The following is a 16,401-nucleotide window of genomic DNA, read 5'->3' as shown; positions in this document are numbered from 1 at the left end:
ATGTATTTACTTCAATATGCATCCAGCAATTTTGATCTGATCTAAACAGTCAAGTGCATACAAATCAAAGTGCATACAAATTGGACATACAAAAAATACCTAAAGACAAGATTATGTTTCATTGTGACAGAGCAATTTAATAAAACCAGTACCATAGAACAACATGAAATTACATTTGTGTCACTCCAGTGACAGGCTGTCAATGTAGTCTGTAGGTCAAGGGTGCACAGAGAGAAACTAAATACTGCATTGTAGACATTGTCTCTTCAACTTCCCAAGGCTGATATCAAGTGCCCTCTTCGCAGAGAACATAACCATTACAGGCATGACAGTACACCATTAAAATACGTTTATGCATCTGTGATAACATCCTAGAATGTTCATGTTGAATTATTTTATTTGAAGGACTACTAAGTATGTTGTCTATATTATTCTGTCAAGGACACTCACATTATGATTGAGAGCAATTTCAGTTTTAAAATGTATTTTAATTAATTGGTAATGTCATGCTTTTTATTATAAACATACACAGGTTATTAGACATACACTTAATGGATTCCATTAAGCTATTTATTTCTTTATTTTAGACGATAGGGTGAACAAGAATCTATTAGGCTGTACCAGCCATAGTCATCTGTTTCTAATGCATGTCCTGTATAGGACTCATCAGAAAAGGAACTATGTGACCATTAGACCTGTGGGAGCATGATGAGGAAGGGAAGGAAGAGGACAACGGGTCCCCCCTTTCTTACATGACAGTGCTTACATGATTAAATGAAACTTAACATGAGGTTGAACCGACCTCCAGCTCTGTTAAATGCAGAGTTAATGCAGGGTGCCAACTGTTGATGATAGCAATGGTTTATTAGCATAAAAACATCCTTTACTTTTCAGAAATGACTTTGGGTCTGGGTGCTGAATACTAACATTTTGAAAATACAGGCAAATTGACTTGTGGAATACAGTCAACAGTTAACCAGTAAAAGTTAAATTTTGAGATTGAGAAGCAGAAGGAATTATCATTACTATTATTTTGCTATTGCTATCATTTTCTAATATTGGTAATATATTATGTTGTTCTGTATTCTGTATGGATGCATGTCCCATTCATCCATTTGTCAGGGTAGACTGAAGGCTATGATCTAAAATACTCATTCACGATTGATTGATGTGTCAATGGGATGAAGAAGTCACAAAAGATTAACTACTGTTCAGGGTACTCTAATCAGTATGTGCATGCAATCAATCAGTGGCATAAGCAACTGCATACCCTACAGAACAAGCAACTATATTCATGATTTCTTTGACAAGCAAAAATCTTGCAGGACATGCATGAGTGTACCTTTAAATGCACATACTTTCCACATTTTCCCTTTTTAGACCATCAAGTGATTGCATTTGTCCAAAGAAACACCTTTTAAAACTGCCATAACATTTCAAATTCTGGAATATAAATTAGCAGCAGTGTGTTGTGGGTCATTGATGGTCTGATTTAATGCACAAAATAAGCATTTTTGATCGACATATTTGGCCATATTCAGCCACACTTAGTTGCCTATGCCATGGTGATAATACAATGTACAGTAAGGAAGGGCAGTCTGTGCCACTTAATTTAGTGTGAAATCCGTTCTGAATGCTGAATCTTGCTGTGTTCCCAACACACGCTAGCTGCAGTGTTCCTGGGCCATACAATAGGGAGAACCCAGTTTTATATATATATACTGATTTGTTGTGTTTATTTACATTAAATTGTTGTGGACACTGCACACCCTTGGGACCTGGGGGGTATTCCAGAAAGCAGGTTCTGTGACATAACCAAGTAAATTAACTCTCCAGCTGACACAGAATGTTGCAGCAACTTAATGGCAATGTTGCTACAACGCTGAGTGTTAGCTGGGGAGTTACCTTACCCATGTATGTCTCATAACCTGCTTTCTGGAATACCCCCCTGAGCCATACACCTACAACCTTTCAACTTTACACACACAAGCAAACAGATTCTTGGCTTTATAGTCGGATGATGTGTTTCTTTTTCCAGAGATTAAAAGATATATAAAGGGAATACAAAAAGGCATCAAACAGTCTTGATGTTAGATAACAACCGTGGTTCAAAAATATGTATATCCATGTATTTCATAAAGGAAAAATATCATGGTCAAAATGTCATATTCTGGCCTGCATACGTTTGTTAACATTGCTTTGATCACTTGTTGTCTAAAGGTGTCTGGTGCCAGCCAGTTGCTTAACTCAAGTCTAGGGCTTTAAGAAAGTTTAAAATGTCAAAAAATAAATAAACAAAACATTGGTCTGTGTTTTTGTTGTAAGTATCAACAAAGCCTCTTCCTGCACATTCAAAATGGCCCATCATCTCTTTCTGTGTCTGATGTGACAGGCTTGGGTACAGTGAAGATGTCCTGGCATTTGATTTTAACCTTAGGTGCAGGGGATAGTCGCCTCTTCCCTGAAAGCAGTCTCAGGATCTCTCCAACCTGACCCTCAAGAGTCGACAAACGGCTACTCAGCGACTGGATGTCCTCCTTCAGCTCCACCTTGATCTCCTTCAGACTGGTCTGGAGCAGTGACTGTCCTGCATTAGGTAGAGCAACAGGCCGCTCTAGCGCACACACACTTCCGACCTCTGCGCTGTGCTCGCAGGGGTTCCTTCCAAGCAAGCTCCTCTCAACGTGACTCCATTCGAAAGAGTTCCACTCTACACCTGTGCTTTCACTCTTGCTAATACTGATGTCAAAGGAGTGTGTCTTGAGATGGGCCATTTCCTCTTCATCCTCTTTCCCAGCGCAACTGGTGCCACCTCCTTTATTCATCTCCTCACTTTCTACCTCCTGGCTCTTTCTGTCTTCTATTAGCTGATCTGTGGCTTGAGGTTCATCCACATAGTCCTTCTCCTTTATCTGGTCCACCCCACTGAGGCTGGGGTGGAGCGTCATGATATCTTGGCCATCACTCTGGCTGGCTTCCCCTTTATGGACAAATGCCAGTGTGCTCTGCAGATTGGTGACGTGGGAAATGGTAAATGTACTTGAGTCACCGACTGTATTCCTCGTCTTACCATTCAAGATGGGTATGTGATTGGGCTGCAAAAGGTGCGGCTGACACTGCTGACGGGGATGGTTTGGGGTGGGCTGGTGCAGGGGCTCCACCTGCAGCCGATTGCATTCCAGGTCACGTTCAGCTTCGCCGGGAGGAAGATCGTTCTTCTGCTGCTTGAATCTCTGGAACAGCTTGCGGACTGGGTGGTCAACGGGAATGGAGAGAGGTGTTTCATTCTTATGCCTCCTACGCTCTTCCTCTTCCCTCTTCACGTCAGCGATTTTTCGGAATATGATCTGTTCAGAAAACAATCCAAAAAGTTTTAGTATGATGTTTTTGAAAGCTTGTTAGATTAAGAATGTTTCACAAATATTCTGGAACGGTGAAGAACCATTTGTCTGAACATGTCACAACACAAGCAGACTGATGCCATTCTAAAGGCACAACTAAATAAATAGAGATGTTTACTCATGATCACAGCTTTTTCTGAAAATAGGCATGCTGAAGATCTTTCAGAACAGCACAGAGATGTAGAAGAGAGATTCAGCATTAACAGAGTTAGGCACACAATGGGATTTTTCTCAGGCCCTGATGGAGAAACTCATTTGACATGCATTGTGTTTGCCTCTGTGCCAAAAAGGGCTGTTGTTACAATACTGGAACTTCACATTGAATGAAACACATTTAAAAAGTAAATCATTAAGCTGCTTAAGGTACACTGTGTTATCATTTTGACCGTCCTGTTGTTAGGGTTTAAGTAGTTTTAAATACTGATTTGCTTGGATTGACTTTTTGATCCAATTCATGAAAGTAAATAAACTAAGTTCACACCAGCAAGGCAATATGGCTACCTTTCCTGGATAGGTTGGTCATTTAAAGAGCTCATAAAGGTAAGGATATCAGGCAAATGTTATCACCAAATATCTACTCCTCAAAACTCTCCAAATGAATTCAGCTCAGTGTGCATTCCTTACCCGTTTGCGCAGATTACAGGTGAGGATCAGATTTCGAGAAAAGGAGTTGGCGAAGGCCGTGTAGAATTCAAGGACCTTCAGCAGGGCATCTCTACTGATTACATGCAGGTCACAGTAGGTGAGTGCCCGGACGTTGGCGCAAGCACGAGCCAGTGTGGTTTCCTTCCAGAAGACATCCCCAAACACATCTCCCTTACCTGGTAAGTAGAAAAAAGAGCCAATCAAGCTTGGATTCCCAAAGTCCACAACTCTAAATCATTGAGTATTGACTAACGGGTGCTCACCCAGAATGGCGATGACCTCATCATCCTGAATAACTTCCAGCGATCCTGATACTACAAAGCAAAGGGTGTCAAGACTTTCGCCCGCATGGAATATGAGGTCCCCTGGTGCACAGTGTGTGGTCTGGAACTCAACGGCCAGAGAGCGCAGACAGCCATCACTCGCAAGCCTGAAAGCCGGATGCTCGTTGAAAACTTGATTGTTGAGATGTACACAGATGTCAGCTCGCATGTCTTTGGGACAAATTGAGAGAACCTGGAAGGGGCAAGAGAGGGAAGATACAAAGCACCAATAGATCACTTTGATGTTTGAATTGAAGTAAAGTTACATTTAGCAAAAACACTCCAGAAGACAACCCAGTGAAACCTTTTGAATTACTAGAAATCTTGTTTTCTTTTTTTTCCACAGAACACAAACCAGCCTCTTGGAGGAATTTGTCGTTATAAAATAATATAGGCCTATTATTGGTATGGGTCTCTACCTAACTAATAGTCAGTGATGCCAGAAAGTTCAAACGGTCACCAGTTTTAAGATTAATTGAAAATAAATTGTGTGCATAATAATCTACACAAATATTTTACTGTCGAGTATAATTACAAGAAAACAGCAGAGACACTTGCAATAGCCTATAAAGTCAGCACTTTGTAGGTAGCAGGTCGCCTCATTTGTGCAATTTGCTTGTGGTGTCAACCAACACACCATGCTCAATATTGTTCAGTATATTTCATGGCCACCATCCCTACTGCAACATCTACTTACCCTCTCTGTGTCAATGCCTTTGGAAGTAGCCCAAGTAGAAACAATGTAGTCCATGACCCTCTCACTCAGACCTTTTGGAACCTGGTAAAGCTTGAGAAAATCACGCACATTGTTGCACATCTCATGGTAGCGGTTGGTGTTTGTGTACATCTGTTGGAAGATGGTCGTGACGTTTCCAAAAATGGTTGCATACAGCAGGGCTGAAACAAAGGAAGGGAGGGGGAAAGTATCATTTCTGAAGCAACAATACCACCAGTCGTGGTTGTATTACGTTATTCCCATCCTTCATGTATAGAACAAATCGGATATGTAGCTCCCAAAATACTCACAGCCCACCATCATCATGGCCACAGAGAAGATCTTCTCCCCATCTGTGGTTGGAGCGATGTTACCAAAACCTATGGTGGTGAGACTGGTCATGGTGAAGTAGAGGGACGAGATGTAGAGCGTGTCCTTGCTGGGGCCGCCCTCCCATTGGCCGGAACCACTGATGTTGTAGCGGTAGGGTGTGCCAATGCTTGAGGCTAGCTGGTACAGCCAGCTGTCTGTCTTGATGGTGTTGGTGGCCTCGTTGATGACCTCGTAGTCCCCGATGCTGTACCAGATGCAGGCTAGCCAGTGAGCTACCAGGCCAAAGACACACACAAGCAGGACCAAGACAGCTGCCCCGTATTCTAAGTAATGGTCCAGCTTTCGAGCCACTCGACCCAGACGAAGAAGTCGAACTACTTTCAGGGAGCTAAATAGGCTGCTAAGGCCCTGTAAAAATAAGAAAAAGGGTTTATTTAAGGCTCATTCCTCTTCCTCATGACACCAAGTACATCGATGACAAGTGGTGGGTGGTGATGTATGCGTTGGGCTATCCTTCTCAGGAATTTGCTCATGCATGAACTGTATAAGTAGCACTTGTCTCACAAGCTTTGTGCGGAAATTGTGACGGCACTTGAAGCTTTAGGCCTCCCTCCACCTACACGCATGTACGATGGTTAGGATTCAATTCACTCTGGGTATAGCAACTTCTACTTCACAGTTTCAAGAAATGGTAGGGGACAATATTAGATATGAAAAAATACTTGATGATTATGTGATGTTGACCTTAATTTCCCCTCAAAAACATAACACAACATCATGGACATTACGCTTACCGATAATAATGTGGGCAATCAAATAGTTTCAATGTTCTTACTGGGAGTACAGAGTCGTCTGTCCGTGTAGTGTTCCTCTGGGTACTGGATAACTCTCTGATGTGCTGGACTGCTGATGTATCTGAGATAAGATCCTTTACACACAAAAGATAAGAAGCACCCTTAATAGTCAGTGTATACAGTCACTGTTAATATACATGTGGTGAAACAACAAGTTAACAATAGAGCATATGTTCGAATCCCACACCCTGGCAGTCCTCACAGGAAACTGTGGTTTTGCTGACCAAACAATTCACAACTTAAGTCAAAATGTGAATATTACATTTCTTAAAAGGCTGATAAGCAAAACAACTCTGAATATTTGGCATGGTTTTCATTCTCTGTAATGCATTATGCCTTTCTCCCATCAAGTATCATTTATATTAAAATAAAACTAAATGTTCTTGATTCCTACTGACTTCAAAACTTTTGAAGCACTGATAAATTGATAGTGTTCTAGGTGACCCAGTCTTAAAAAAATGTTTAAGGTTGTTGACAATTCCAGTTAATCTTTATCTATGTCTGTTTTGTATCTATGTCTTGCTGCAGAACGAATTACCCTCCGGGACAAATAAAGTTTAGAGAAAATATCTTTAGTATGTTACCAACAGTTACCAAGCAGCTACTATATTCTCAACTGTGAAATCGTCTCAGATTGCTGCAAATGTTGTTCATGATCTGGTCATAGTAACAGTTCAGTAGGTACTACAGTTTAGTTCATGTATGCAAGTCAGGCCTACCTCATCCACATTTTCAAAGGCATTGATAATGTCATAAGGCAAGCAGGACAGCAAGTCAATGACAAACCAGGTCTTCATGTAGTTCATTCTAATCAGCTTGGGGTCAGAGATGACTTCTCCACCTGGACCCACAAAGGTGGTATGGAAGTTGAGCACTATGTCCACAAGGAATATGACATCTACCACGCTGTCTAGAACAAGCCAGGCCAAATTGTTCTGCTTGGTCTTGAAGGACACATTGTAGGGCACCATGATGGCGGTGTAGAAGGTGAGGATGAGGATGACCCAGTCCCACGTGGTCTTGAAGAGGCAGTAGTGGAGGATGATGTGAGGGGGAGTCTTAGGTGCCTCCTGCTTATACTGAGGGAGAATGTCTGAGCCCAGCTGTAGAGCCTGTAGTCAAATGACAAAGGAAAGATATACAGCACACAAATGACTGTGGTTATTGTGACTATTTTGGAGACTGGAACAGTGTATAGGGAATTAAACGGGTTATGAAGGTGAAGTATGTTTGTTAAACTCTGAAGTGCTGTACAGTAAGAATGCTGTATATTATCAAGAGTTTGATATATTCAGACTGTAGTATGGTAGGTAATAGTGACTGAAACATGGTTATTCCTTGGCCTACACTGCCACCTTGTGCCTTTGTTGATGCACTAGTGACTAATTTCACTTCAATTTTAATTGAGGTATATTGTATATGGCAACATAGTGAGTACAGATTAGGTCAACAAAACGTACTGTATTGTACAATTTGAGAGTTTTATGGGTAAATTAAGATATATGTTATGTTTCTGTTACACTGTGTCTGGTTAAAATACTGATCATTCTTTGGCACTAACCAAAACTGAGCAAAACTGTTAAAACTGGGCTCTTCTGGTCATTGATTCATCTGCTGTACTTATGTATACGTAAAATATGTTATTAACGCTTAGATAAAAACATCTTCTAAGTAAAATTTAATATAGAATGTAAATGTATCCCTTTCTTTTCTCAGGATGATTGAAATGTACTCGTTATTTAAGTTTACGATTGTGACAATACAGTGAGAAGGAATTAAGTACTGCTCTATTTTCACATTTTAATTTAAAACTTAAATCAGTAAGCCATTGAATCACTGTTTTACCCTAAATAATTGCATGAAAAATTCCATTAGCTGTACAGTTCTCCAATACTCCTGATCATCACCTTTCTAATTATCATTATTGCGATTTCTCTACTTTTTGCCTACTTTAGTTATTTGAATGATTTTATCCTTCCTGCCAGGGGAAACATTAAATAGGCTTGTTTGTTGCGCACCTCAGCCAGTCTGGAGGGCTTGTGGCTGACTTCTGTCTTGGCTGGTGCCAGCTGCTGCATAGTGCTGCTGCTTGTAAGTGCTCGTGTCAGTCGAGTAAGCTTAGTCCATCCTATCAGACAAAAGAACAACATAAATCAATTCAGTTCCAGTGTCCACCTTCATAATGTATAATCATGTCCTGCCAGGATTATATTACGAGATTATGAGGTCTAAGTAAAATCCCAGCACGGCCTGTGCCAGTAAAACGTGTCAGATGAAAGATTTTGGTCATGACCAAGTGTAAAGGTGTTGGTAACCTTTATTCATCTGAGAAACACATATAGGAAACTCAATGGCATGCAACTTATTGAGTCGAATTCTAGCACTATTTAACTAGGTGTATGGCTGTTCTAAAATAGATATAGAAAGAAATATTTCAAAACTGTAATAAACTTGGTAGTGTAGTAGACTACCACTTAAATACAATGGGAGAAGGGTTGATAACAGGGAGAACAGAAGTTAACCCTTTAGTTTACTGTAGGCTTGCTTAAGGGACTCGGTCACATGTTCAGTGACTCAATATCAGTCATTCTGACAGTTGGGGCCTCTACCATTGCTGAGACAAATGTCCAGTTATCTGTTCAACCATTGAGCAGTTTTAAAATACATTTAGGCATCTGTCTCTTCAAATATGCCCAGAGTTGTTCTTGCCATCTGACTTTTATTAATGACGTCACACTGCAAGATAGGACCCCAGGGATGTCACTCTGAACCCAGTGGGAGGCATATGACCATTGACCCAGACAAACAACATCTGGGCCCCGAACAACAACACAGGCTCAACAATACCGTCTCCAGACAGTAGAAAGAGTACAGTGAAGCTTTAAAGACTATAAGCAGAAGATATATAAAAACACTTTTTTAGTTGTTAAATGTTAGCTGTTAAACTGTGGCTACCCTTTTCAAATATAGCCTTATGGATGACAGAGAATAGCAATTTAAAACGGCGAGTACGGATTTGATTAGGGTACAGCATGTGGACTTTATTCAAAAGATATTGGCCAAATGGTCATAGATTTTTATTTTGTTGGCAGAAAGTTCTAGAATGTCATAATTTGTGTATGTCAATTTTAAGTGCAAATTGATTAACAAATCAACATTCCATATCAATCCTGTCCAGCACACTTTGAAATGAAATTAGCTGCAGAAGCCAATCCACCAAAACCAACAAAATGGTAGTTAGTCAGAGTTCAGATCAGCCACTTTGTAATTCTTCATGTAGTGTACTAAGTGTATAAGGTAGTGTGTTACTGTATTAGGTGACCCCAAAAATTTAAACATGTAATTCTTAAATTAAATTATCAGGTGGATGCTTTCCTCCCTACGCTGAGTTAAGTTTGACTGATCTCTATTTTTAGGGAAATTTCGACTGATATATATTTATAGGAAAATTTATAGGGAAATCATTATATATTTAATACAATTATTTCCCTAAAAATAGAAATCAGTCCAACTTTCAGCATATACATTCAAACTACAAAATTGTTGTCATAACAAATGTATTTCTAGTGTCTACATGAGATCTCTACACCAAAGGCGGCCGCTTGCCTGCATTCATTGGGCTTACTGTTCAGAAATTAAAAAAACAATTAATGTAAAACATATTTTATTACTGCCCCTTGAATGAAAACCAGTCAGCCAGACAGACTAGGAGAGATGGTCCATTTCAGTCCCATCTGCGTCATCCCCACTTCAATTGAGTTGGTTCAAGTTAGTCAGTAGCCGACAATGATCTACTATTCTGTTGTACTAAGAAATGTTTTTCTAGGTTATAGATCTCCTTGGCATGGTGACTGGAACCTTTTAGAAGCACAACTATTTAAAACAGCCAATAGTATCTGGTTTTGTCCCGTGTGCAGGGCCAGTGAATGTTCCTTGTAAGGGAACTTGCCTTCTGTCTCAATATACTGTTAAAAACTACATGTGGAAGGTGCATACATAGAAATAGTTTCTACTGTATGTCAACATCATTGTACACTTATCGAAATTCAGGATTGGCGGGCAATGCCCCCCCAAATGGAGTGCTGTGCCCCCTCAAAATATAATTTTGTTAAAGTATAAATAAGAAATACTGGCATTGGGTATAAATTAAATATGAAGCTGGCTACACTTTCCTGCAGAATATGCAGGTCTACTTTTATTGTGACACTCATGCATGCTTTGTAAATGTGTGCCCCCCTTGTGAAAAAAATGCCCCCTCCCCCCTTTAATTTGTTCTGGAGCCGAGTCTGTCCAGATTGCCTCCAAATCATGTGACACAGCCACTTATTCCTGTTTACATCAAAAATGAATTACTCATGATGATCACTTACAAACTATACAAGCACATGGACTTGTGCTTCCATTCCACCATATTCATGTACATGTATGCAGTAGTGTATAGAGCCTGGAGTACCCAAGTGTTGTGGCACACTGGGACAAATCTGGGCAGTCAGTCATGCATGCCATGTTTCCACTTGCCTCATAACACCTCGCTATAGTCTGAATTGTAAAAGATAGGTTTGATCTTTTCAAGTGAAATACAGATACGTTATCTAAACCAACAATACTATACCAAAATACAATATATTGAATTAACAAATTAGGTAATTTGTTAAATTCATTTCCAGTCAAGCAGTAATATTGAGGGGAACTGTTTTGAATAAATTAGGCTAGGTTTCAAGAAAATGCTAATGTGTGCCAAAATGTTTGATCAATCTCAACTAATATTTTGAACACTCTGACACTCAAGAAAAAGCAAAAAAAAATATTAATGGATAAGGGAACAACCCACCCTTGTTAGTCTCATCCTCAATAGGCTCTTTGAAGACTGTAATATCTTTGAATGTGCAGAGAAACAGGACCACTTTGTTGCTTTCATTTCGGATTGGAGCTACCTGCATGTAGAGCCATATTGGTGTCTCTGCAAGAGTACAGAAGGGGGGATGCACAAACAGAGTGTGCATTTCCAGACAAGAGGATAACAATGAGGTCAATACAAAGGAGTTGGGAGGATTTGAGACAGCACATTCCTATATTAGATCCAATTGTGTTTACATTTGTTTGAATCGAGCCAATGTAATACATTAAAGACAAAGAAGAAATACAGAGTAGATGTTGGAGCATTGAACCACACACAGTCCATATCTCCCACGGTCACAAACAGGCCAATTACCGGCCCCGTTACTATAAACTACATCCTGAGATTTGATGGGACAGTAGGCCCTACATAGACAATGATTGGTAGTGACACTGAAGAGAATACTCACTGTTCTTCTTATAGAGCAGCACTTCAAAGCAATTTGATTCATAATTATCAAAGGCCTGTCTGACTTTGTCCGTTGTTTTTTTTTCTGTATGTTCTCCGTACATGAAACTGTAAAGAGGGTAGGAGAGAGTAGACATGAGTGGTAGTGGATAATACAAGTAAAGAAAGATGGTACAAAACGAAATCCACACAGTTGTTGGAGACAAATTGCCTGTGATGAGACATCCTTACTTGCATGTGCTGCTTTTCTGCATAACTTCAGCCCTGTGGTAGCCTGACAGCTTGCAGAATCCATCATTACTGTAGACAACCGGCCATTCGAGTAGCTGGGCATTCCCCAACAAGAAACTTGTTTCTGAAAGACAAAGGTGGGGTAAGGGACTGATGTGAGGGGATTTATTTTAGTATGCAATAGAGGCGTAGCCACGGTTAGGCAGTTTGTTCTAAGGCCTACCCAAAACAAAAACAGAAAATATCTGAAAAATTATGCACCGGGTTCACATCGCAAAGTAAATAAGTAAAAAAAAAACGGAAAATATGATAATCCATATTTTTCTAGGCCTACACAAAAATATTATTCTGGCTACGCCCCTGGTATGCAATCAAGACAATTTCATGATTTGCTAGAATCAGAATCTGTGGCAGTATGTGACCCTTTGAGGAAAAATTGCTTACACAAGCTCATCTGTTCAGGATTTCGTTCTTGCACATTCTCAGTTTTGGCACTGTGTGAATGTTTTGTGAGTGTTTCATAAGGGCCCTCAGTCTTCTTGAAAACCTAATTTGATCCGCCTCTGTGACACTCTCTGAGGGCAAAGCTATTCCACAAATAAGACGAAGAGTAGGATCTTCTTTCGTGAGTGGAATGAAGTTTATCACCCCTGACAAGCTGTAACATAATTAGGGCGTCTGAAGGCAGGGAACTCAGGGCAGGATATGAATCGCCTGTGCCTACTGGGTCCAAACCATTTCACAGATCTCTGACCCCCAATGAAGCTTTCCCTTCATTGTTTGTGTGTGGAAAAAATAGATTGAGAAAAGCACTGACGTCTGACCTCAGAGAACTGTTTATAGTGTGAAGTTAGGGAGAAATATGACCACCACAGCCCTGACTTTTTATCTATCGTTAAATAAAACCCAATTCACACAAACGGGCATCAAGTTATTCTAGCACATTGCTTTGACACCTGTTACAGATGTGTAGCTATGTGGATTCCTTGACTTCACGCAACATGTACTAACCACCAGACAGGTTGATTACATTTTGAACCTATTGTCATTTTTTACACAAAACTAAACAATGCCATCCATATCAAAACAGTTTGCTGGTGTAAAACAAAAAAATATCGTAATTGATCTCAACCTCAGATCATGCCAGCTTCTTTCTTTGAGATGCCAGTATGCAGGTTAGTCTTCTCTACCCCTTTCAAGATTGAATGCAATCTGCAAAGTGAATCCCAGTGGACAAAGACAGATGTGATGCACACCATCCCATGTAGAGTTTAAGGATAGTTCCTCCTCTTCTGATTAGATGCTCACCATGGGCTGTGCCACAGTTTCATAGTATCACAGGCGTGGCCAGGGAAAAAAACTAATATTCGCTTTTTGGTAAAACACATACATTTGGTCAGACTCAAGTATTAAGGATGACTGCTCATCCAGACTAACTATAGCTACAATTAGATGTTGTGTCACTGTAGCTATGATTGAAGACTGTGTTGAGCTAGCGAGAAAGACAGCACAGCATCTGTTGGAAGAGGATTTTGATATGTTAATGTGATGCAATGGTCCAACAAAGACATGGGCTCTATTTAGCTCAACAACAACAACAAAGACAAGTGATGCTAGATGGGGGATCGAAGGCACTTGAACAAGTGTACATCCAATTAAACAGACTGTCTCCACATGCTCAGTCAAAGCATCTTTGGTGATGATTGCATGCAACCAAACAACTTAAGCGCGAACATGGACCTTTATGTTGAGTTCTTATTGAGTACTTCATTCAAGTGATTGAGTGCCATCTCCTTGCATTTTTTAAAGCATGAAGACTGTGCTGGAACCCCTGCTTCTCCAAGGAGTCCATGTTCTGGCCTACTTGTGCCATGGTGCTTTGTACTGCCACCTCACAGCAAGTAGGTTCTGGGTTTGACTCCAGCAGGGACACTGTTGGTATGTTCTCCCCAGGCCCGTTGGCCCTCAGGTGGGTTATATCACAGGCCTTTCAGTATGGAGTTTGCATGTTCTCCCCATGCTCAACTTGACTTCTTCCTCAAAGAACCTCGATACAAAAACATGCAGAACATAACAGACTGCATGAGCACTTGGGCACCACTGATAGGGCTGCCCGCTGCTCCTTGTTCCACTTGGAGGAAGGACAGCAGGGATTACAAAATGCAGAAAACACATTTCTATGGGGAACACTCCTGCAAGCATGTGTGTGTTCCCAGTGTCACTGCTCTCTGCACCCTGTCACTACTGAAAGGTGAATACATGTTTGTTCTTCTACCTGACAACGTACCTTTACTTCAGGCCACTAGGAGTCTAACTGCATTTGTGACCTCAACATTCTCAGTATATATTTACCAACAACAAAAATATATAGAAAAACAACACATTACATTAAGAACAATACTTGTGTATTACAATCAGTGGATCTACTCCCTATATAGGACCTCAGTATATTATACACTTCCCTTAAAGTGAATGACGAGGCAAGGACTGTGAATTCAGTGACACAGCTTGAGTCATTCCATTCCATCGCACTTACATGCAAGGGATCGTGCACAAAACAGTTTGTTATAAAACAGATCTTGAGATGTGGATAACGATTACCACACATAGTGTACAGCAGAATAACCTATAGATTGCTGTCCATGCATTCTTCAGCAACTAAATCGTTTTTTTTGTGTGAATGAAAAGGCAAATACTGTTAGATTGAGATCAGAGATCCCATTAGACAACCCAACTGTATTGATGTCAGATGTGCTTCCATCATCTGTATCAGGGGGCTGCACACTCAACTCACCAATATTCCAGTTCTGTATAGCCTATAGCCTTTTTTTCCTATGTTCATGTTAAAATAATTCATTTAGAAAAGAAGACACAATAAATGGTGGAAGAAAAGCTGAATATCTAGGTTGCAAAATAACTGACAAGGTCGGAGAGAAAAGTTTTCTTAAATTCCAACATTTCATCACAATCCTCAAAACAATGTGCCTTCTTGAACGTGCCTTTAGTCAGTCATCATTTTAACATTCTAGTCCAAGTAACTCACCACTTGAGCGCCGAATAATATTCTCTAGAAAGGTGTTCTGCGGTGCCACCAATCCCCTCTTTCCCCCGTGCATTCTGAGATCGAAATTTAGCCGTATGGGTAGTAAACTCAGTAAAGCTGATCACATAATTCTAATATCTGAAATATTTGTATGTCAAACGGAGAAACAGTTCCAATGAAACGCAGAGTACTGCCAACTACATCAACGTTGTCCCGTCTCCGTAAATAAGTCTTGCTACCGCACACAAGGGCAGCGCTTCTGCAAAATGGGGCAATGAGCATTGTAGTCCACCGATATAAAGTATATCCGCCCTTTATGATGTAGAATGTGCAACGTTTTAGTATGGATACATCACATTCAATCAATTTCAGAACTAGACAACACATGGAGGTTAATATTCACACACACAGTTCACTAATGCTGTAGTACAACAAAACTCATTAAGCCCACAACTACAGATACTTGATTTTGTCATGAATATCTATTATCGTTTATTGTTCACTTAAAGTTGTGTGAGATGTGTAGACTATTAAGCACTGCATAGCATAATTTCAGTGATGTGAGAATGGGAATTGCAATGATTCCCATTTGATCTTCTTTCACCCATGTGATACATTATATATTTAGAATTTAATATTGATATGAAAATGGTGTTTAAACAAGATATTGTTATTACAGAAGTATAGTGTGCACATTTCAACAGTCTTCTGTTTCAAAACAAATACAGATAATTTTTCATATTGATACCATAATTGTTTATTCAGTAAACATTACATTATTGCTGCAAACTTTGTATATAGATAAATAATCATTAAAATCAAAACTCAGATCAGAAGTTGTAAAAAATATCCATATGGACAGATGATTATTACATGTTCAGTTAATAAAATAAATGGACCAATGCTGTCAAATGAATGTTCATAAATGTCATGCAATTGTGTCCTCCTATACTAGTCATCGCCTTGAAACCAAACTGCCTATGCTTATGACATATTTTGCATCAAATCAATGTACAGCGGAAACAATGAGACAAGTATTGTTTTTACCTCTTTATCTTAACTATAAAAACACAAATGAACCAACATTGGTATTATGAATACCTTTTTCAGAGTTTTTGCCTTTTCGGCGTTTTCAGTTATAAACTTGAAGAGATATGCCAATGTATTAAACATTATGACAGTTTTTGATCATTATTGGGGAGGTTAGTGGATGTTTTGATGCCATTTCACACTGGAATTGTTTCAGTGTGGGGGTTGCTAGAATCTTCCATGCAGATCCCCTAAAGCCCTATAAGAGCTTCATTTTGGTGGACAACTGTAGCAATCGTGTGAAAAGAGAGTATCTTTTTTGAAAGAAAATGTGTATATCCAGTCAGTAATCTTATGTTGAAACAGTTCTATGCAAAATATTGAAATAGTGCAGCTTTTAGTCAAAACCTAGATATTCTTATATTTAATGCAAATTATCTGCCAAGCCTTTTTGGCATGTTAAATTAACAAATGGATGGTATGGATTTTAATAAACCCCAATTTATGCTAATGAAATAACGT

General features: G+C 39.7%; 1 protein-coding gene across 1 annotated transcript; it reads right to left on the bottom strand.

The window, feature by feature from the left end:
• Positions 1–1,933: 1,933 nt before the first annotated feature.
• LOC146286762 (voltage-gated delayed rectifier potassium channel KCNH5-like) lies at positions 1,934–14,923 on the bottom strand. Its single transcript, XM_084700011.1, has 12 exons — positions 14,851–14,923; positions 11,808–11,931; positions 11,578–11,684; positions 11,103–11,231; positions 8,290–8,399; positions 6,991–7,383; positions 6,253–6,345; positions 5,396–5,825; positions 5,067–5,266; positions 4,310–4,562; positions 4,026–4,222; positions 1,934–3,347 (listed from the first exon to the last, which is right to left on the bottom strand). The coding sequence occupies exons 1-12, from the start codon at positions 14,921–14,923 to the stop codon at positions 2,352–2,354; spliced, it is 3,105 nt and encodes a 1,034-aa protein (XP_084556137.1). The 3' UTR covers positions 1,934–2,351.
• Positions 14,924–16,401: the final 1,478 nt, after the last annotated feature.

Source organism: Hypomesus nipponensis, chromosome 6 (assembly GCF_054491055.1).
Source record: "Hypomesus nipponensis isolate SF chromosome 6, ASM5449105v1, whole genome shotgun sequence".
NCBI classification, from domain to species: Eukaryota; Metazoa; Chordata; class Actinopteri; order Osmeriformes; family Osmeridae; genus Hypomesus; species Hypomesus nipponensis.
The sequence above is the reverse complement of the archived record's forward strand: the minus strand, read 5'-3'. Positions and strand labels throughout refer to the sequence as shown.

Bases quoted from the DNA above. Each gene is read 5' to 3' on its own strand.
- LOC146286762 (XM_084700011.1), bottom strand. From the start codon at position 14,923: ATGCACGGGGGAAAGAGGGGATTGGTGGCACCGCAGAACACCTTTCTA. The intron at 11,932-14,850 runs GTGAGTTACTTG...TTTGTCTTTCAG, and splicing joins TATTATTCGGCGCTCAAGTG to AAACAAGTTTCTTGTTGGGG. The intron at 3,348-4,025 runs GTAAGGAATGCA...TTTTCTGAACAG, and splicing joins CCTGTAATCTGCGCAAACGG to ATCATATTCCGAAAAATCGC.